Source organism: Phyllostomus discolor, chromosome 3 (assembly GCF_004126475.2).
Source record: "Phyllostomus discolor isolate MPI-MPIP mPhyDis1 chromosome 3, mPhyDis1.pri.v3, whole genome shotgun sequence".
In the NCBI taxonomy this organism is placed as follows: domain Eukaryota; kingdom Metazoa; phylum Chordata; class Mammalia; order Chiroptera; family Phyllostomidae; genus Phyllostomus; species Phyllostomus discolor.
The window spans coordinates 89,414,219-89,435,503 of NC_040905.2; the positions used below are offsets into that span (position 1 = coordinate 89,414,219).

General features: G+C 40.0%; 1 protein-coding gene and 1 long non-coding RNA gene across 8 annotated transcripts; one reads left to right on the plus strand and one right to left on the minus strand.

Annotated features, from left to right (window-relative positions):
• LOC118499244 lies at window positions 1–6,994 on the minus strand. The gene is made up of 2 exons (XR_004901770.1): window positions 6,778–6,994; window positions 1–950 (listed from the first exon to the last, which is right to left on the minus strand). It is a non-coding gene; the product is annotated as an uncharacterized LOC118499244 (long non-coding RNA).
• Window positions 6,995–7,019: 25 nt separating this feature from the next.
• Window positions 7,020–21,150, plus strand: ZNF655 (zinc finger protein 655). 7 transcript variants are annotated; one of them, XM_036019873.1, is made up of 7 exons: window positions 7,020–7,161; window positions 8,078–8,240; window positions 9,283–9,368; window positions 9,764–9,890; window positions 15,807–15,911; window positions 16,417–17,812; window positions 17,880–21,150. In XM_036019873.1, exons 2-6 carry the CDS (start codon window positions 8,105–8,107, stop codon window positions 17,805–17,807), a joined length of 1,845 nt encoding a protein of 614 aa, XP_035875766.1. In that variant the 5' UTR covers window positions 7,020–7,161; window positions 8,078–8,104; the 3' UTR covers window positions 17,808–17,812; window positions 17,880–21,150. The 7 variants fall into 7 exon arrangements, with proteins under 7 accessions (XP_035875766.1, XP_028362298.1, XP_028362281.1 ...); XM_036019872.1 differs by lacking the exon at window positions 7,020–7,161 and adding an exon at window positions 7,238–7,384 and having other exon boundaries at window positions 16,417–21,150; XM_036019871.1 differs by lacking the exon at window positions 7,020–7,161 and adding an exon at window positions 7,238–7,375 and having other exon boundaries at window positions 16,417–21,150.
• Window positions 21,151–21,285: the final 135 nt, after the last annotated feature.

Sequence of the window (21,285 nt, forward strand, 5' to 3'; positions counted from 1 at the left end):
GCTGTTCAATGAGCTTCCTTTAATGAAATTAACAATTTTCACTGCATTTCTCAATACATCCATTAGATTTGGTGGGATTTCTCTGTATACCAAAGCTTCTAGATGAATAAAACAGTAATTCCAAAGAGCATTGTTATGAATTGCTTCTAATATTTTTTCAACAACTCTGCTTTGTTTCCCAGTCACACATGCTGCTCCATCACTGGAAATTTCCCTACAATTTTTCCAGTTTAATTTGTACTGACGATCAATACACTTTTCTAATTCAGTAAATAAATCTAACCCAGCTATATGTGAATTTAAATTTAAACAACACAACAGATCCTCTATAAAATCATCATGCCACACATATTGGACATAAACCAAGAGTGTTTGTTGGACAACTTGCAGTGTCAGTGCTTTCATCAAGTTGGATAGCAAAATCTGCACCACACTGTAGCTGTGTGATAAGCATTGCTTCTCAATGTTTTTCCAATAGTACAGATTCGACGAGATACTGTATTATCACTAAGAGGAATAGTTCTTAATTTATCAGCTGGCTTATCATCAAAAATTGTACTTGCCACGTCCATACATGCCAGGAGAATAACTTTTTCAACAGCCATATGAGCCATATTCTCTTTTGCCACTCGATACACAATTAACTGTGATGATAATAAGGTTCTCTCATTCATAGTTGTGGAACGACTCAGAAATTGTGGTGATAACGCTATCTTATTTCATTCTTTTTGAAATGGTCTTCCCTATCCTCTTCATCTTCCTCCTCCACTTTCATAATTGCTGTGTCTTTATCTCCTGGGCAGCCTGGGGAGGCAGATCTGCAGTACCTACCCCCTCATTCAGCAGTCAGTACTCAGGTTCAAGAGACTGGCTCACTTGATCCAAATAGGGTACGTCTGCAGAACTGTCCTTTCTGTCCTAGATGTTTTATGAGATTGGGTTTTATAATCCTGCAAGGAAGAAAAATTTAATAAGAAGTATTTAAAAAGTCACATTGGATTTCTATCCTGCTAACAACTCATATAAGTACTCGTGAAGATAATTTACTAAATCCAACAGTGTGACATGGTTAACAACTGCCACTTATGCTAGCTGTGTGCCAGCTGTATTTGGTGCCTTACACTCTCAGCTCATTTAATACCTGCGGAAACCTAATAAAGTACACATGATTGTTATTCCTATTTTATAGATGAAAAAGAGAAGAGGAGAAAGACTAAATAACACACAGGCACTGCAGTACTCAAATCCAAGTCTGAAGTCCAAGGCCCTAACAATGCTGTTATGCTGCCATCCAGTCACTCCAAAAGCAGTGGGCTGGTCACTCCAAGGTGACCACCAAAGCAGGGTCTACAGGATGATCCACTGGGGCACAGGGCAAAAAGTTAGAGCGTGTATTTATATATATTTTTAAAGATTTTATTTTTATTTATTTTTAGAGAGGGAGGGGAGGGAAATAGAGAGAGAGAGAGAAACATCAATGTGCGGTTGCTGGGGTTCATGGCCTGCAACCCAGGCATGTGCCCTGACTGGGAATCGAACCTGTGACACTTTGGTTCGCAGCCTGCACTCAATCCACTGAGCTACGCCAGCCAAGTCATGTATTTATATTTTAAAAGTATTGAAACCCATTTAACCTTTCCCGATGAGCCCTTTTTTTGTCCCCATCTTACAGCATTAACATTCTCTGTCATCATTTGTTACCCATCTTATGTCCATCTGCCAACAATTGTATGTTCTGTGCTAATTTCCCTTAATTTTTAGTGATATATCTTCTGAAAATTCCATTTTGTATTAGGTATTTTAAGGAGATTGAGGAAAAGAAATCTTGGTTTTTGACATCTGGGTCTAAGTTTTAAAGGTGGGAAGCGGGGATGACACTTTCCCAGGGGCTTTCCCCCACAGTGGCAGTATGAATCAGAATGAAAGGACTCCAAGGACATGAAACTCAAAGACACAGGGCTGAGGTCAGGAGCCGTCACTCCTCTCTGACCTGGAAAGGCCCTCCTAGATGTTTTTCTGCTCATATTCTGAGCAAGTAGCAGTAGAAAGGTTGGGCTTTATTTTACATTTCTTGAGTGGTCCTAGCACCCAGTCATCTCTTGACTCTAGACTTAAGTTTGGTATGTAACATTTGTATAGCTTTTACCCTGAAACTTAATTTTTAATGCTTTCATGCCTTATCTCAATTAGATTACTCCACAAGAATAAAAACTGTCTTTTGCTTTCATTGTTGCCCTTAAGTCACTTACCATTGTTCCTTGCAACCCCACAGACATTTAAAAAACATTTGTTTGAATGAATATAATGCCAACGTTTTCTGCCCATTTGTGGAAAGTTCAGCAAATTCATTATAGTCCTGAAAGGCATGCCATTTATAAATTAACAGATTTTTTGCTACATTGCAACTATCTGGTTATTTACGAAACAGCTGAACAAGAATGGAAGAAATATTATAGTAGCAGGTTTAAAATATATAAATAATATGTCAATGGGTAAGTTACTTGTACATCTCCTATTATACTGTGTAACCAACCTATTTCTCCAGCAAATAGTAAGGTTTCAATGATCTGCTTTCAGTGTGTTCTCCACAATTCATTTATTGATTGCATATTATCTCTTTAGCATTGACTTGCCCCTTAACGTTCTCTCTCTGGACTATGAAAGTTTCTTTACCCTGGTGACACTGCAGGAAACAGAGATGGGGCCTTAGGTTTGGCCTAGTTGGATTTTTCACAGTGAAATCACTCTCAATTAATTTCCAAGTTGGAAAGTTCCTTTGAGATAATCCAGTTTATTTTACTTAGTACCAAACTGAGACTTGCTGGTATTCTGTCCAAGACCATCCTGTAAACCAGCGGCAGAGAGAGCACAGGTAATTAGTCTCATAACAGCCCAACGCACTTTCGCCACGCTGCCGCCAGCTCCCTTCACTACTCATCGCACCAAGTGAAGCTCAGTCACCACAACTGAAAAATCGAACTAATGTCCGAAATCATACACATAAAAAACATTCAGAAAGTCCGGAAATTAAAGGGTGAAATGTATGTCATTTTTCCCTACTGTATCCAGATCACGTTTTTCGCTAGACTTCAAACACTCTTTAATCATCATCATTAATGGTAATGGGTTTGGGGGTGAGCAAACACTTAAGAGGCTTGTTTGTCCTCTATTAAAAAAGAAAAGTCCGTGGTGGAGCTTGGTAGCCTCAAGGGTCTTCCTCGTTATACAACTTGGGGTCCCTAGAAACCTAGGGGTGGGGTGGGGGCGGGGAAGCTCTCACCCGAAGGACAGAATATGGAATGCTTCCGTGGGGAGCACAAGAATTAAACTGGAGTTATTTTTGTCTCCGACCCCTTGGGGTGAACACCCAGGACTAGGCTGCCTCTTCCCAGACCGGAACGGAAACATCGTCGTTCCCTCCCCGCTTGGATCCGGGGCTGTCCCTGCAGAGCGACGGCGCTTCCTACGGCCGAGGCTGGGGTGCAGGTTAGGGACGTGGAGCCACCTCTTTCCCTGCCCCCCGCCGCCCGGCCGCACCCACGATCTCACCGTGAACCCGGGAGAAGTCTGGGGTTCGCGGGGATATAAAAGGGCGGTGGCTCTGGGGAATCGAAGGACGGTCTGCTCGCCCAAACCCGGAGAGAAGGTGTGGGCGTGTGTCCGCCCCAGCGGGCGAAGCGCGTCAACCTCCGCTGGGCTTCGCCTCGGGGTCCTCTTAGGAACCGCAGAGGGTTTGCGTCCCTCCTCGCCCACCACTGGGTTTCGGCTTTGGGATGGGAATCACTCTCCTCAGAGCAGCTTTAACCCTCGGGAAAAACGGGGCTTAAGTTTCCCTGGATACGGTCCAGTTCACATAGGTACACGTTTCTTCTGCTTTTCTCATTGAGCCCTCAATACACTGTAGTGGTAAACACGCTGACTGGTGCAGCCGCTTTGGAAAACATTCTGGCATCTCCTCACCTTGTTAGAGTTAACTTGTGTCAACTCTAATGATTCCATTCTTAGATATATACCCAAGAGAAATGAAAACTTATATATGATTGTTTATAGCTGTATGATTCATAATAGTGACAAAGTAGAAACAACTCAAATATCCATCAAGTGATAGAGAAGCAAAATGCGGTGTGTCCGCAGGATGAAGTACTACTGGGCCGTACAAAGGAATGAAGCACAGATGCTGTAGCACCATGAGTGAACCTTGAAAATATGCTAGGTGAAAGAAACCAGTCACAAAAGATCATGTACTGTGTGATGACATTTATACGAAATGTCGAGAATAGGCAAATCCATAGACAGGTAGTAAATTAGTGGTTGCTTAGGGCTGGGGGAGGAATAGGAAGAGACTGCTCTCAGGTGTGGCTATTTTTGAGGGTGATGAAAATGTTCTGCAACTGGTTGTGAGGATGGTTGCACTGTTTGTAAGCATACTAAATAAATATCATTGACTTGTATAGTTTGCATGAATGGTATGGTATTTGAATGATATCTCAAAATGTTTTAAATAAAAATAATTGCTAAAAAAAAGGAATGAGTGGTTTCACAAAACCAAAGTGGTTGCTGTTCTGGGAACCCTAGTTACACATTGCCACTTGAATGGGCAGTATTTTCAAATACTTGCTTTATGGGCAACAGGTGTTCTTCCCAATACTAGAAGTTACAAGATTTTGAGCTTATCTAAGGCTTCCAGGAAGTTTTCAGAATAACAATAATGAAATTACTTTAGTAAGTCAAATTTGAGGCATTTTGCTATCAGAATGTTATCACAATAATTATGACTTTTTACCATTACTTCATAAGTAGATCAAGAAACTTCATCTTTATCAAAACAGTAACTGGGACCTCAAATGACTGTGACACCACTTTAAGTTCCAAGACAACTTGGAGTATGACAGTGGAAGCCCACAAAAGGAACAGCCACCTGCTACAGAGGCTGCCAGTGACTATGCAATATTGTGACTAACCTTCCAAGCCCTGAAAAACACTCCATTCCTTATGAGGTTTGACCTTGCTGTGATTGTCATCGTTTTCTCTACTTCCCCAGGACTCTTCAATTACCCACTTGAGTATGTCTTTGATCCTTAGCACTGGCTGGCTGGCTAACCTATGGTCTTCCTTGAAGACATCATGTTCCCAGAACTTTTTCCTCATATTTCCATCCAGTGTTCCAAGTCATCCCTAAGTGCCATTACACTATTATACATTGTACTTTTTTTCTTCGTATAAACCTGCCCTCTTCCCCCTACCTCCACCCCTATTTTTACATTAAAGTGGTTGAAGGTAGATTATTGAATGCAGCTGGCTGGGTATGTTTTTCCATTTACACAATGTATGTGGCAGGGACTGTGGGGGCATTTATAATAACTGTTTTTTGCCTACTTATCTATTGGCACAAGGGACCCAAAGTGGCCTGGTGCTATTCTCAGTTTCCAGTTAAGTAGAACACAAGGTATCTCCTAAATGCTCACTAGAAAATCTGGACCCGTAACCCAGCAGACTCTAGGTCTAGAAGTAGGAAGCACAAATTCCACAAACGGATTACTGGATGACAGTAATAGGGGCCACCACTATTCTGATACATTAGTTCCTGTAGTATTTATGTTGGAGACACAATACCATGTTTTTATGTTTATATTATTGGTTCAGTGTACATCAATGCATATACTGAATCCCCCGCCATACAAGGTGCTGTATTTTATATCAGCAATTTAGCTGAGTCTTCAATACATGCCTTTTCATAGTTCTGCCAGGCTAGCTGCTTCTGGATGATGAGTAAGCACATGAATTCGTTTACAACTCATTGTCATACCTTCTTGACTATAAAATGGGTTGCTTAGTTTAAGGTATGTCCAATGGATGAGGCATCCTGTAAGTTCTCAGATGATGGTGCTAGTGGAAGCAAAGCAGTTGGGAAGACAAACCCACATTTAGAGCATGTGTCAATTCTGGTGTGAAGGTTTTACTTCTTTTGTATTTATCCATGCCTAGTGCAATGGTGGGCATAAGGGAAAAATTAATGAAATGCTCAGTTGTTCATACATTTTCTTTAAAGCTATATAAACTAAAAATCACAAATTTTGAGTTGGTTAATTGTTCCCACCTGTGTCCTCTGAAAAACCATTGAAAGAAAATTTTGCTCAGGAGCCAAGTAGTAGCTACTATTTCTTACCACTCTTTGTTAGGAGTTGATGCCAGTGATACTCAAGAAGGAAATAAAGGGAATGCATATTAGTCTCTAAGACTGTAGCTTGAAAAAATGTACAGAATGCCACACTTCTGGTTTTTTAATATTTAATTTTATCTCAAATAGCATTAAAGGATAACATTTGATTTGAGCTTAAATAAAGAAGTAATACCTAAATCCCTTTCAAATCACTGTTTTTATTCTTTAAGAGACTTGCTAGTCCCTAGCAGATCTAGTTTCACAAAACCACATTCTTTAAGCATCCATGACATCATAATGCTCTAGGGGGGTCTGTTCTGGCACTCCGGGCTGACTGTCCAAGTTCTCCGTGCTTTACCTATCCAGGTTTCGGCATAGTCGTCTGTCCAGGAACGTGGCTCTCTTCTATTCTGTTTCTCTTCCACTGCAGTTTGCCTAATGCCCCTTCCTTCCCCCAAGAACCTTATTAGATTCCGATCCCCGACTTTTAGTGCGTACCTTCTATAACCAAAGAGCCTTCAATCTTCTCTTTAATCAGTGTACTCTGTACCCTTGTGCTAGTTTCCGACCGGCTGACTCGGGGAAATCTGACCTTTAGGCCTGTCATTCTTCCTCACCTCCCGATATAAATGTGTGCTGCCCACCACCCCGCAGGGAGTCTCAAGGGCTGGCTGAAGCAAGGAAGGGCCAGCAGGGCCGCCTTCCCAATTCCGAGGCTGTCAGTCATTTACAGGTATACTGGTTACAAAGGCAGCCCAGCAGGCTTGGCACGGTAGGAGGAGAAAAGCAGTGCCAGGAACACCGGTGCTTCCCAAACCTCATCCGGGGCCCTCATCCAGGACCCGCATCCGGGGGCCGGCCCTCCGGGCTCCGCCTCCGGAAGTGCCACTGAGAAGCGCCGCCTTCCCAGTGGTGTAGAGTGACCCCCCGAAAGGCCGGGGTGGCTCCGAGAGCAAGGGTGTCTGCGACAGGACGGCAGCCTGGGCCGCCGCTTCGCTTGGGTGAGTCTCTGGAAGCCATTCTGGGGTCGCGGTGGGGACGGCCCCTTGTTTTGGTTCACAGGGAGGAAGAGGAGGTGGAGGCGCCCGGTCCCGCCTACGGCGGTTTCCGTACTCTGGAGCGCGCGGGGCGGTGGAGCGAGGGCCTGTTTCTCGGTCCGGGTTTGCTCCACGGACTGAGGATCCCGCTGTCACGATCCAGTGACAGTGCCTTGGTGTGAACTGGGTATCTGTGGCCTTCCTCGCCCTTTTGGGACCGTGTTTTCACCTAAGGAAAGTGGGGGGAGGGCAGCGCTGGGAGAGGCCTTCGGAGAACCCGGCGCGAGGGTCCTTTTTGAGGGTTGGGGAAGAAGGGCAGACCCTGTCGCGTAAGAGGGTTGCGGAAGGGGGACAGAACCCTGTCGCGTCCTTGGGTTTGAAGGACACCAGTCAAACCTGTTTGAATCACAGCTCTTCTCTGGGTTACTGTCAGGATTGTGGTAAAAGGCCTGCCTACCTCGCCTAAGTTGGTGAAGGGTCTGATCCCAAAAGTGGAATTTTGTTCTTAGTCAAAACCATTTAGTAATTGAAAGTGGGCTGACAGAGTGTTACCAAGTAATTTCTAAGACGTCTGCGCTTAAAAAAAAAAATAACGAGTAATCATAACTAGCATATTTCTCTGCATACGAGCTTGAGCCCTGATAGAAGTTTGTAAATGTTAAATATTTTAAACTTCCCACAGAAACCTTTACTATATTAAATTGTACTTTCTTGACTGTTTAAAACAGTTCCACCAAATCCATTTAATTTGGATGGGTAATCATTATTGACTTTTTATTTAGTATTTACAGTGTCTAAGATACTTTGCTAAGTCCTGAGGATATGAAATTTTGGGTCATTTTAACTTATTACAATAATTTCTCCTAATCTCACCCCACAGTGATGGTCATTGGCCTCCAAAACAGGGATGGAGGAAATATCGGTCCAGGAGGCGGCAGGATCACCAAGGGTCCAATTTCAGTCCTTGGAGACCCAGTCTGAGGGTCTGTCCCCAGAGCCTCAGTTCGTGCAGGACACCGACATGGAACAGGGATTCACTGGGGGTAAGGCAGGGAGAGCACTTACATCCAGGAGAATGGGAGTGGAGAGGGACTTCTGGGCCTGGTATGAGAGAGGCCAGGAACTTCAATAAGAAGGTGGCCCCTAGAGGGAGGTCTGGAAGGGAGGGACAGATGTGACTCAGTTCAGTCGTAATCACTCACTCTGCTCCAGCTGTTTTTCGTTTATACTACCTTTGCTTCATCCCAATTACCATATCCACAATAATTTCTAAAATATGCTGTTTTTGCTGCATCTCACAATCCTTGCCTGGCTTTCATTTCTTATTAGGTTTAGGGTCTGTCCCTTCCCTTCACTTAATGTCTTCCCTCCTTGATGACCTTTTGTGCTTTGCCACCTGCCATTCTGTTGCAGCTGCAATATTTGTGACTAATTTAATTTTGGTTAAGGAAGTACCCATTTAATTGCTTGGTTGAGCACAATGCCTGTGTGAATGTATATATGTCACATATTGACTATACAATAACACTTTTATTGTATTGTACTTCCATTGTTTTGTAAGAATCTTATCTTAGAAAACTCATGGCCAACTGCAGCGAAATAACTTGTGTGTCAGCAACACTGGGTGCCACAGTACACGGAGTGCTGTGGGGCATTGTGGGAATGCGGAAAAGATTGTGAGGAAACAGATGGCCATTCCTTATTCTTAGGGCCTTACACACTGGTTGCAGAGACGGTGCTCAGTTACAAGAGAAAGGCTTAGTGATGTTTATATAACAGTGTTTAGGAAAGGGTCAGAAATCTAGTAAATAACCATGGCCCTGGACAAGTCACTGCAAATCCTTATGCTTTGCTTTGCCCATCTGCAAAACAGGTACAGTGCTTAAAGTCCTGAATCATGGGTCTAAACGTGTAAGCAGGGCTGGCAAGTGCTGAGAAGGAGCAGAGTAGACACATTCAGTACCTGATAAGCATTCATTGGTTTTACTAGAATGTTGATGTGAAGAAGGGTCCTACTGACTCTTTTCTGTAAGGGAGCCCTGGGGAAGGGCTACTCTTACTCTTGGCTCCTTTCTCCTCCCTTAGCTCCACCTGTTCCCCAGGTGCCTGCTCTTCCCCACGAGGGAAGCCCAGGAGACCAGGCAGCTGCACTCCTGACAGCCAGGTACCAGGTGAGCTGAGGAACCTTCTTTTCCTCAGGGACTGTTGCTGCTGATTGAGTGTGGCCCTTCCCTCACCCCATCTGTAAACCTTGCCTGGATTTTTTTTTTTCAGTAGCAGACCCCAGTTTTGGAACTGATCTCTTCAGAGACCTGGACTTGACACAAACCACCTTTCCATCTTTCCAAACACTGCCAGCAAACATTGTTTATTCTTTAGCCCTAGTGATGTGATGGGTGCTTATTAGATGTTGAAGGGTTATGGACCTTATTCCCTAGATTCTAATCTGTTCTCACTCCTCCCTGATATAAATACACACTGGAGACTCTATATCATCTCCATCATTCTCTGGCCATGATGCTGTAGTGGCCTCATTCCCGAGAGCAGCCAGGCTGTGTTATTTCAGGAGTTTGTGACATTCGAGGATGTGGCTGTGCACCTTACTCGAGAGGAATGGGGATGCCTGGACCCTGTTCAGAGGGATCTCTACAGAGAAGTGATGTTAGAGAATTATGGGAACGTGGTCTCACTGGGTAAGGACTGCCTTTTTATTCAGTTGATCTATTGGGGTTTCTTGACTGAGTAGCTGTGAGGTCTCCGAGAAAGTAGAGTTTGGCTTAGATTCCAGGTCTTAGAACCTCTGAATCCTCTGTCTTTAAGGTCATCTCTGGGAGTGGTTTTCCTTTGGGGGTTTCAAGACCAGACATTCTACTCCTTATCCTGAGTTAATGGTTCCTGCTTTTGTGGGGTATCTCTTCCCTTTTAGAAACAGGAGAGTTGCTTGTGCTTTGCCTAAGTTTTCACCTTTCCTATCATTTTTTTTTTCTTTTTCTTTTCTTCTTTTTTTAATGAGAGACTCTAGGGCCTCCCAACCCACAACCAGATACTTTCCTTGCTGATACTCCAGTGCCCCTGTATCTGACTTTCCCATTTTCTTTGGAAGAAGAAATGCCTTTTAAAAAGATAGGGTTAAATGTTTCTTGTTGAGTAATCCCTCACCTTTTACGATCCCTAAATTCATCTCCAAACTGGTAGAATTTGAGAGACTTCATTTAAAGGCATGAGTCACTGTGAGTACATTTCAGTGAGTCACCCAGATGATAATCCTAAGTAACCTCATTCCAAGCAGCAGAAGTCGCAGACTTAAACCAAGTCTCTCCTCTGTCATTTGGATGGTACAGTAGGCAGCCAAGATTAGGCAACCTGTGGTGGTGTGGAGAAGCATCAGTGGGCTTTGTTGGTAGCTCCCTTGATGTGAGCATTGCTCCTTTTCCTCTTTTTTTTTTTTTTTTTTTTTGCCTGTCTCTGCTTTTGTTCTTTTTATTTACGTATGTATTTAATCACAGTTTTCCTTTTCTTTCTGTCTCTCTTTTTTTGTTTTTTGCTTTGCCTATGCTAGTGGCACCCAGGGTGTTGCTTTGTCTTCCTTGATTACACTGAGGATTAAAAAGGTCTTCTTGTCTGTGGGGAGGCAGCCTGCCCACGGGGAAGGTTTTAGCCTGTTTTCCATTCCTGGCTCTTTGATCTTTGTAGGCATACTTCTCCGTCTTCCCACCACCCGGATTCATAGTGTGAATTCCTGCCCGGCCCTGAGTCATACCCAGGCAAGTGCTTTCTCTGGAGAAACACTTGCAGTCCTTTCAGCAGGAATCTCCAAGAGATGGCCCAAGTATCGGCTTCCCATCGATATTGCTCGTCCCCGCTCGGAAACTCCTTTTCCACGATTATAAGATATTACACTTGATTGATGGAATAGATGCTCCCAGGATGCCACCACAATGTAAAATTGCAGCTCCTCAAATGACCTTTGTTAAATTTGTAAAGGGCCAAGGAAGTCCTCCGTTGCAACCAGATGCATTTTGTATCCTGAATTTTGAGTTCATGCAGAAGCCATGTTTGGTGGTCATCTACTTGTGTTCTGAGGAACCACAAAGTTCAACTCCAGCTCTTCAGTTACGATCTTTTCATGTTATTTTAGAATGTGGAACGTATTCTGTACTCCCCTCCTTCTGTAGTGAACAGGACCTGCCCCTTCTGATGCCTAACTGTCCTGTGACCCCTGGGCTTTCCTCATATTTAACATTCTAGTCTTCTTCCTTTAAGTCCCTGTGGTCACCTCCAAGGTCCTGCCTTTGTCCCCTTTCTGCATTAATCTGTTCTGCATTTATATGACCTTTCCTGATCAAGTGTTCGTGACCTCTGTCCTTGATGGAGGGGAAATGGGAGGGCAAAAGTATTTCAGGGTATCAAATTGAATGTACATTTAATAAGCTTGTATACTGTAAAGTGATATGTAATTGTAAGATACTGTAAATTTTATCTAATAATTATATAATTTCCAACAGTTAACCTGTCTACTTTTTGGAGTAAAGAGACTTCTTAGCTTAATCAACCTAATAGCACAGTATGCTATTAAACTGAATTTCATCCCATTTCCTCTCATCTCTTCACACACAGAGGACACGCATGCACACTTACCGGATACAAATGCATTCAAGAAATTCTACTCAATTTGCTTTTGTGACCAAGTCAGCGGCATCTTCTTAGTAATTATTTTTTTATAGTCTTTGGGAAGACCTTTCATATTTGTGGGTTCAGCAAACTCCATGTGAAATGTGAAGTTCTACACTTAATTAATTTAGTTTAATGTTGGTGTTATAAAATAAAGACTTATATAACTTAGTCCCTGACTTAGCAGCCCTACCTTCCCAGTTCACATCTTTTTCCCATGGCAGTAGCTCTGAGTTACTCATGTCTCAGACATTAGAACTCATGTAACCTTTGGTTACATGCTTTGCCTATATTGTAGTAAATATACAGAATATGAACAGCTGAATAAAAGAGTGAAAAAGTAGGTAGAAAGTCATAATTTTCATCACCAAGTCTAAAAAGTATGTTCTGTTAATAGTGTATGCATTACTGACTTGAGGATCATACCCAAAGGGAAGTTATCTGTGACTTCATGCTTAAAATTAAGAATAAGTGCTGGAGATTAAGAATGGGAAAGAGGCCTAGATTGCATTTCACATGGGGCAGTATGGCAGGTATCTAATTAGATGACAGCATTAGAAACACGTTTATCACAATTCTATTTGATAATAAGTGAGTTGATAAATTAGGGATGTTAGGCACCTACCCCCTAACTTTTTGAAGTTGATGTCCTGAGGACAAAAGTGATTTATAGAGAATGTCTTTTACTGCCACAGCTATTTACTCTTTCTTTAGTAACCAATATGTTACTAGGTACTATATATATCTTGTTTAATCCTTACTGTTGCCTGAGCAGGTATTCTATTTTATACCTGAGGAAACTGAGGCTCAGAGAAAGTTAAGTGATTCATGCAGGGTCAGAGCTAGGCTTGGGACTCAAATCTGACTCTGAAACCAATGCTCTTTTCACTATTTTGTGCCTTAGAACAATTAGTCAAACCACATATGGTGGTTTTATATTTTCATGGCTCCGTACTTTGGTGACATTTAGAAATGACTATGATAAATTGAACAGGAAGGCATAGGGTTGTACAGTTTGGGAGCAGAGAAGGCATACATTCAAGAAGAAGTAAAATTGTCTAGGATATATTTCATTAGGATAGGTATGTACACAAGAACAATATTGCTGAGGAGAGATTTTATTTTTGTATTTGTTAAGGACCAGGAAGAAAGGCATGAATTGTAACACAGCTCTAGAACTAGTATATTTTAAATGTTACTTTTAAAGACCAGCTTAAATAAAAATAAATTTAATTAGAAAATGGTCAAGGTTTAAATTTAAAAATTAAAAGGTTTTAATAAAAATTTAAGTAATTTTAGATGAGAGGCTTGAATGAGGAAAAACTTTAAAGAACATGCTTATTTTGAAAGCAGAGTTTTTATTTAAATTTAGAAAAAGACATTTAGACTACTGGCAGAAAAATCTGTCTTAATGCTTTTGTGACCCTTAGTGTGGTAGCTTAGAAAGACTATAGACAGGGACTACATTGAGTTCCAGTTACCAGCTGTGATATGTTGAGCAAATATTTAAACTGACACTCATTTTTTCATTTATAAAACATGAAACATAATGTCTACCTTTCTGTGCCAAGTAAATTAGATTATATTTGTAAGTATCTGGCTGATAGTAGTTACTCAAACATTTGTTTGGAAAGGACAACAGCAAGTGGTAGGAGCTACAGACCAGATTTTTTAATACGAACAAAAATTTTAGGAGAGTGTTCAAATTATTTCTTTATAGTGGAATCTCTCCAAATAGAATATTGCTCTGACTATGCCTAGGAGTTTGGATTTTTATTACAAAGAGATTTTCATCTCTTAAACACCAATGGTCTCTTAGATCCCTTTTCAGTAAAACATCTGTGACTCCAAATCTGTTGGGTACTGGCTCTCCAATCATGATTTTTCCATTCTTTTTATTATGTTTACCTTTTATTCTATTATCAATATATTGGTGTTCTGTTTTCTTTCTATACATATTTTGGAAGAAAGGATGGATTTCACTCACAATCATTATCTTTTTTACCTGTAGATTATTTAAAAGTAAGGTTCTACAATAAGACTGTCTGGGTTTGTGCCCTAGCTTGACCACTTACAATCTTGGGGAAGTTAATTACAGGTAACCCCTTTGAATGTTAGTTTTCTCATTTGTAAAAGGGTGTGGTATAGTAACTACCTCATAAAGGTATGGTGAATATTAAGTGAGTGAAAACTTGTACAGCTCTTGGCATGGTACTTTGTACCTACCAACTGCTTAGTAAACCAGGGCTTAAAATTTTGATGATATAGGTGGCTTTAAGTCTATATCTCAAACTCTACTGTCTTCTGAACTGCAGTCCCATATTCCTGTCTGCTAAGCATTTTCTCTTATACCTTTCTACATTATAGTAAACACTAAAATCAGACCCTTCATTCCACATCAAGATGATCTTTTCTGTTGTACATATGTGACTTAAGTGTCAATATAGAGTAAATAAACTTAGTTTTAGTTATCAAATACTTAGAAACACCTTAATAAATATCTCAAAATTAAAAGTTTCAAAAAATAAAAATAAAAGTTGCAAATTATTGCAACTGCTTCAAGCCACACTTTTTTTTAAATATACAAAACTACTTTATTTGTTACGGAGGACCTTAACTAAATACATGTCCAAAAGGATTCTATTAATGCCGAGCAGGAATTCAGAAACATAGTAAATAAATGTCTTTCTTACATCTGTTCTGATCTCTCTGCTCATAGGCCCTCACATTGAATCCCAAGAGGGCAGCTGTTGGTTTATCATATTTTCCAGGCCCAATACCCTTTTAAAAACACTAGTTATTTCTTGTATATTGACCCTTGGGCACAAAATTGGCACTCAATGAGTAGCTCTTAAGTAAATGAATTAAAAGAAGTGCACGATACAAGACATATGGTCCCTGCCATCCAAGAGTTTATAAATCAGGTAGAGATGATATCTGAAACTAATTTAAAAAATCTATAAATTCCATTATATAGTGACATGTCAGGATAAGAGAAACAAGTAATAATTTTTGTAGACATTCAATGAGGGAAGAGAAAGGCTTTTGGAGATGAGAGGCTTGAGCTAGACCTTGTATATGTGCTACTGGAAGCTTTCTGGGCTGAACATTTATTAAAAAAAGCCCTTTTCATACTATAGTTCTGCCCTTCAGAAGCAGACTGCCTTTTTCCCTTTAAAAGAGATTGGATCTTTGCAGTCCATTATGCAAGCCAGAAAGAGACAATTTTATGTGAACATGAACTTTTATTGCACTTTCCTCACTATCATGTTATAGTTAGTTGTTTATATCTGTCTCTGCAGTTAAGAGTGTGTAAGGTCCTTGAGGGAACTGACCTTACCTGCTTGGGCCCTCCATCCCCATACATACTTTGCATACTCCATAAATGTGTTTAAGCTCCTAATGGATGAGATGGGTCATGTTATTCTTTGTTTAGTTGTGTGAATTGAAATGAATTGTTTCTTAGATTGATACTAGGAATATTTATTGTCATCAACGATTCTCTTGCTACCATTCATCTCACCATACAACAGGTACTTGAATATTCACCTTTCTCCAGGCCAGCAAAGTTATATTTTGATGACCTCAATTTTGACAGCTCTAATATTGTAGACTAGGTCTAATACAAGATTGCTATATAGGCAACAGGTGAAGAATGATAAGTTTTGTGAAATTACCCCATGCACATATTCTTTTCCTGAGTAATATTTAAATGAATGTGCTCCCAAAAGTCATATACTTGCCCCTAAACACACCTCATTATAGAGCACAAATAGGAGCTCCTTGTAGAGCATATTTGCCACTCTCACTCTCCAGACCTTCCTAATATCTTCTAAGAATTTACTTTCTCTCTCCATTAACCACTAGTTAAGAGAAAAAGTGGCTGGTATGGTGTCTGGGGATAAATTGCCACATCCCATTTCCTTCTCTATGAGCAGGATTTCCAATTTTCAAGCCTGATGGGATCTCTCAACTGGAACAAGATCTACAGGTCTTTGATCTGGATGCAAAGAATAGAGAAGCCCTAAGGGATGACTGCTCAGGTGAGTAAGGCAGAATCAATCCGATGGAATTAGTCCAGTTGTTGAGCCAAGCTGTAGCTCTTTTGGAAATCAGAATGAAGAGCTCTAGCTGTATCCCAAAATGGAGAACTCTTTCTTTTTGCCTTCAGTTTTGATGAACTCTTTGCATTTATTTTGTCCCTTATCATCCACAGGTTGAACTAGGTCTCTGTTCAAGTTGCTTATTTATAATTCTTTTGAACTATTTTCCTATTTTCTCCTTTGAAACACCTTAATTGGTTATCTTCTTACTCTGATGAAAGTACCCTCTGTTTCTACCACACCCTGAACCATTTGGATCCTACCTCACTGTTTCTATTCATGCTCTTATATCTGCTATTGAGGTTTTGTGCCCGTATTTTAGAGCAAATAAACTTCTCTTATCCTGATAGTAACTAGATTATTTCGTTTTCTCCTCTCTGACTTTGTTTTTTCTAAGCACAGTGTACAGATTACATTTGCATTTTCTATTTATATATTGAATCAGATGCAGAAACCAGAGAAGAGAACAAGCTGTTGATTCCTAAGCAGAAAATTGCAGAAGTACATTCATGCAAAGCAAGAGTAGGAAGACTCAAAAAGGATATCACCCAAGTTCCTGAGACTAGAGAAGTGTATAAATCTGAGGACAGATTAGAAAGGCTTCAGGAAATCCTAAGGAAATTTCTATTCCTGGAGAGAGAGTTTAGGCAAATAACCATCAGCAAGAAAACTTTCACCAGTGAGAACAATGAATGTAATGAACCTGATAAAAGCTTCAGTCTGGAATCTACCCTTAATACAGACCAGAGAGATCTTAGAATACAGAACATTGATGACATTGATAAGTATGACATGAGTCTCAGCCAGAATTCAGCTGCTGAGAACCACAAACAAGTAAATCTAACACAGGATTTTCAGAGTAGTGAATATAAGGAAAGCTTAATGGAGCTCTCCCACCTTACTAAATGTGAGAGTATGCCCACCACTGAGAAATCCTATAAATGTGATGCATGTGAGAAAATCTTCCATCAGAGTTCAGCCCTTTCTAGACATCAGAGAATTCATACTAGAGAGAAACCCTACAAATGTAAAGAATGTGAAAAATCCTTCAGTCAGAGCTCAAGTCTTAGTCGACATAAAAGAATACATACTAGAGAAAAACCCTATAAATATGATGCGTCTGATAAGTCCTGTGAGTCATCTGATAAATCTTCTAGTCAGAGCTCAGGCATAATTCAGCATAAGAGGATTCACACTAGAGCGAAATCTTACAAATGTGGCAATTGTGAAAGAGTCTTCAGTCGTAGTGTTCACCTTATTCAACATCAGAGAATTCACAGAGAGATGCCCTGTAAGTGTACTGTATGCGGCAGTGACTTCTACCATACCTCATACCTAGTTGAACATCAGAAGCTTCACTGTGAAGAGAAAGCCTATGAATACAATGAATGTGGGATGACCTTTATTAAACCCCAAGGAATTCGTCTCAGAGAAAAACCTTATACATGTAATGAATGTGGAAAAGACTTCAGATTGAATTCCCATCTTATTCAGCATCAAAGAATTCACACAAGAGAGAAAACACATGAATGTAATGAATGTGGAAAAGCTTTCAGTCAACCCTTATGCCTTACTCAGCATCACAAAATTCACAGGAAAGAGAAATCCTCTGAGTGTAGTGATTATGAGGAAAGTTTTAATCATAGCTCAGATCTTGTCCTGCAACAAGAAGTCCTTACTGGAGAAAAAGCCTTTGATTGTGATGCATGGGAAAAGAACCTTAGTCAGAGAGCACAACTTGTTCAACATCAAAGAATTAATACCAAAGAGAAACCTTATGAATGTATTGAACATGGGGAGACGTTTAGTCAAGTTCAGGCCTCATTCCACATCTGAGAGTTCACAACAGAGAAAGAATGTGGTAATACCTTCAGTCAGAGCTCAGCCTTTATTCAGCATCAGAGAATGCACACCAGAGAGAAACCTTGTGAATGTGATGGATGTAGGAGAGCTATTAGTGTTAAACTCTGCAAACCCATACCAATGAGAAAACCTATGAATATATTGAAGGTAAATGCTTCATGCTATGTTTATACCTTAGTTATCATTGGAGGATTCATACAGGAGTAAAATTCCATCACTAATAAATGTGAAAAAGCCTTCTTCAGTCAAAGAAACTACCTTGTTCAGCATCAAATTCATTCCATGCAGAAAGCCTATGAATGTAATAAATGTGTGTGTGAAGATCAGTCATATTTCAATCTGCATTCAACATCAAAGAATCCATACCCAAGAGAAGCCATTGAGTATAGGAGTTCCAAGTCTTTTTCATCATCAGAATATCTATAACAGACCAGAATCTGATATAATTCAAATGGAAAAATTTACTGCCATTTTTCTGGCTTTACTCAACATCAAAATACTGGAGAGAAAATTGTTGATTATTTGTATATGAAATCGTTAATATATACTCCCAATCTTTCATTGCAGAAGAATCTAGTCTAAGGAGTGACATGGTGAATGCAGTGCTGTTTTCTCATGGCATTCTTTAATATAATAAGTGTTGTAAGTAACTATGTATACTTTATTTATGAAATTCATTTAAGCTATTTTTATTTTAATATGGCCTATAAACACTTTTATTTTTCCTGAAATTGGTATGTATTATTCACAGCCTCCTGAAGATACTGTATTACACCAATGTTAAAACATGTCAGTGTCTGGAAAGTGGCTCATGTAGCTTTTTTTGCTGTTCTCAGCCCAAGTTCTCTCAAAAACAGATTGTCAGGCCTGCTCTTTACTGGGGACCATACGTCCTATTTGTTTCCAGCTGCAACACTTGGATTTCTGTTGATTTCTCCATTTTCTTAAGCGCCTTCAAATGACAGTTTCCTGGTTTTAAGCTTTTCACCAGCAAGTATGCCACCCCTACTAGATGCTGCTGTTCTGGTGTCTTTCCCAAAGGAAAGCATCTTCTTTTAAAAGAATTGGATTTCCACATCCTGTTCACTCATGTATGAAGGAGTCTGGTTCCCCTGAGTTTATGGTAGGCAGCTAAACATTTTCAAGCAATGCTCAAGTTCTTAGCTGACCTGTTTGCATCCACAGCCCACTAAAAGAGGAGGAGGACATCAGGGAGCCAGCAAGACTCCTGGTGATATAGCTACATTCATTCATTCAGCATCCACTCTGCATGTCTGAGTTTAGAATTACTTTATATACTTCCACTGAAGGCCAGCAAAATGCTTGGGTCTGCTTTTGATATGGCAAAACATAAAGAACATATACTCAAAGGTCAGAGAGCTTCATAAAGCAGAGAGCTCAGCCTTCCAACAAAGATACTGCTGTTTTTATATAGTATTTCAAGACAGTGGCAGTTATATTCCTGGTATTATAAAATTTTAACTGTTAAGATTGCTTCTTTGTCTATTTGGATTTTCATGCCCAGTCAACCCTCATCAGTCCAGGACAGTATTTGAAGTGTGGGGGCTTTGTGTATAATTACTTACTAATTATCACATTGTTTTTTTGTATTTTACTAGAGTCTACAGGCCATATAAAAGAACATGATTTTCTTGACCGATAAAAGTGATCACAGATGATTGGCTTCAGATTTCAAGGTTACCATTATAATACCTAGCAACAGTTCATAATTCTTAGATGATGTCAAAGCATTTTACTATATTTTTCCATCTTAAGCTTCTTAATATTTTGTGAATAAGTGTTATTTAAAATTCTAGTTGTCATCCCAGCAATTGAGGCCTTCATAGTTCAGGTCTTGTAATATTCTGAGGGATTCTTAACAAATATATACAAATTTATTGCTTGCTTTATAAGCATTTTATGGCTAAACTATAGGATAGTTCTACCACTATATTTTACCTCTTAGCCATCAGCAAGCATAGGATCTAATCAGGGCAAGGTAGAGATTTAAATCAATTGATCTAAATGTAAAAGCAAATGAAAATGCATGTTTTTTTCCTGTCAATGACTGTATAATCTTATGTTTAGAGAATAATAGTCAACTCCAATGATTATGAAACAGGACTAAGTAATCTCTAAATAGCAGAATATATAAAAATCACATGTATGCATTTGGTTTAGCAATGTGCTTTTGTACCTCCACTTGAATAAAGGTGTGTTTGATACTCTGAGAATCTGTTTCAAATAAAACCTGAAGGCCTTAGCCAAAGCATGTGGAATTCTTGAAATCACCATCCTGGCTGCGACTCAGTTCCTTCCAGAAATCTGCTTCACAAGAGTAGATCACTCTCCTGTGTACTGATACTTGCTCTTCCACAGAACTCTTGAGGAATAAAGTCTGAATGTTTAGGATTTAAAGGGTTATTCAGTTGGATGCTGTCAGTACATAAAATAAGAGTAAGTCATTTGAGGTTTCTGTAGAACTAAGCAGAGTGTGTTTTTTAAAAAATAAACACATTTTACAAAATTAGAAACCAAATATCTTCAAGGCTACTTTAAGCTTGATGGTAATTATTGGTACAGTATGATATTAGTTTGTGTTCTTAGTCATTTTAGTCTTGATGTTTGGTGAGGGAAGAGAAGAAATCTAATAGTTGAGAGACACCTAATTTTATCTACTATCTCTCTGTCCATGTACACGTACATGTATGTATGTACACATTCAAATTTAATCCTCACAACTCTGCAAGGGAACTAGCTTCATTTCACAGAGGAACTGAGGTATAGAGAGATTAAAGAACTTGTTAGGGTCACATAGCAAGTTCAAAATCAGGTCTGTTTGGCTCCAAAACTTTCCATCATTTTGAAGTTGGTATTAGACACCAACCAGAGAAGTTTTCTTTGATGGCTCTTCATTTTGTCACACCCCAATGGTTCACTGTTACCAGTCTGCAACTGGTCCTAAAAGCTCTCTGAGAAAATACTAGGAGAAAATATCCCAGTATCTTTTGGGAGCTAGTCAGAGACTCCCCTATTTGAAACAGGCTTAGACAATTTTGACAATGTCAGGCACAGATCAAAGCTCCCAAATTCCTATCTCCTGCCAAGCCACCCCACTCCCATGACTAGATTTACATATCCATTTTTCAATGCCCAAATGTGCTCTTAATTTTAGCTGCTAACTAGAACTTGCTGATGGACATGTATTTTTACGAAGATTTACTGTCACCTCTGGTTATAGCAGTGGAACAAAGCAGGTATTGGGGAAATCAAGTTTGATTCCTAGGTTCTGGCTTGAGCAAGAGTATCTAGAGACTGGAGAAATATGGGGTATGTTGGAAGAGGAGCAAGGAGAGTATTTCAGGCAAGAGCATGTCGGCAGGCCTACAGATGAAAGTATGGCATTCTCAGGGTAATAAATGAACCCTCTGGAGAAATGCCTCGCCCTAGG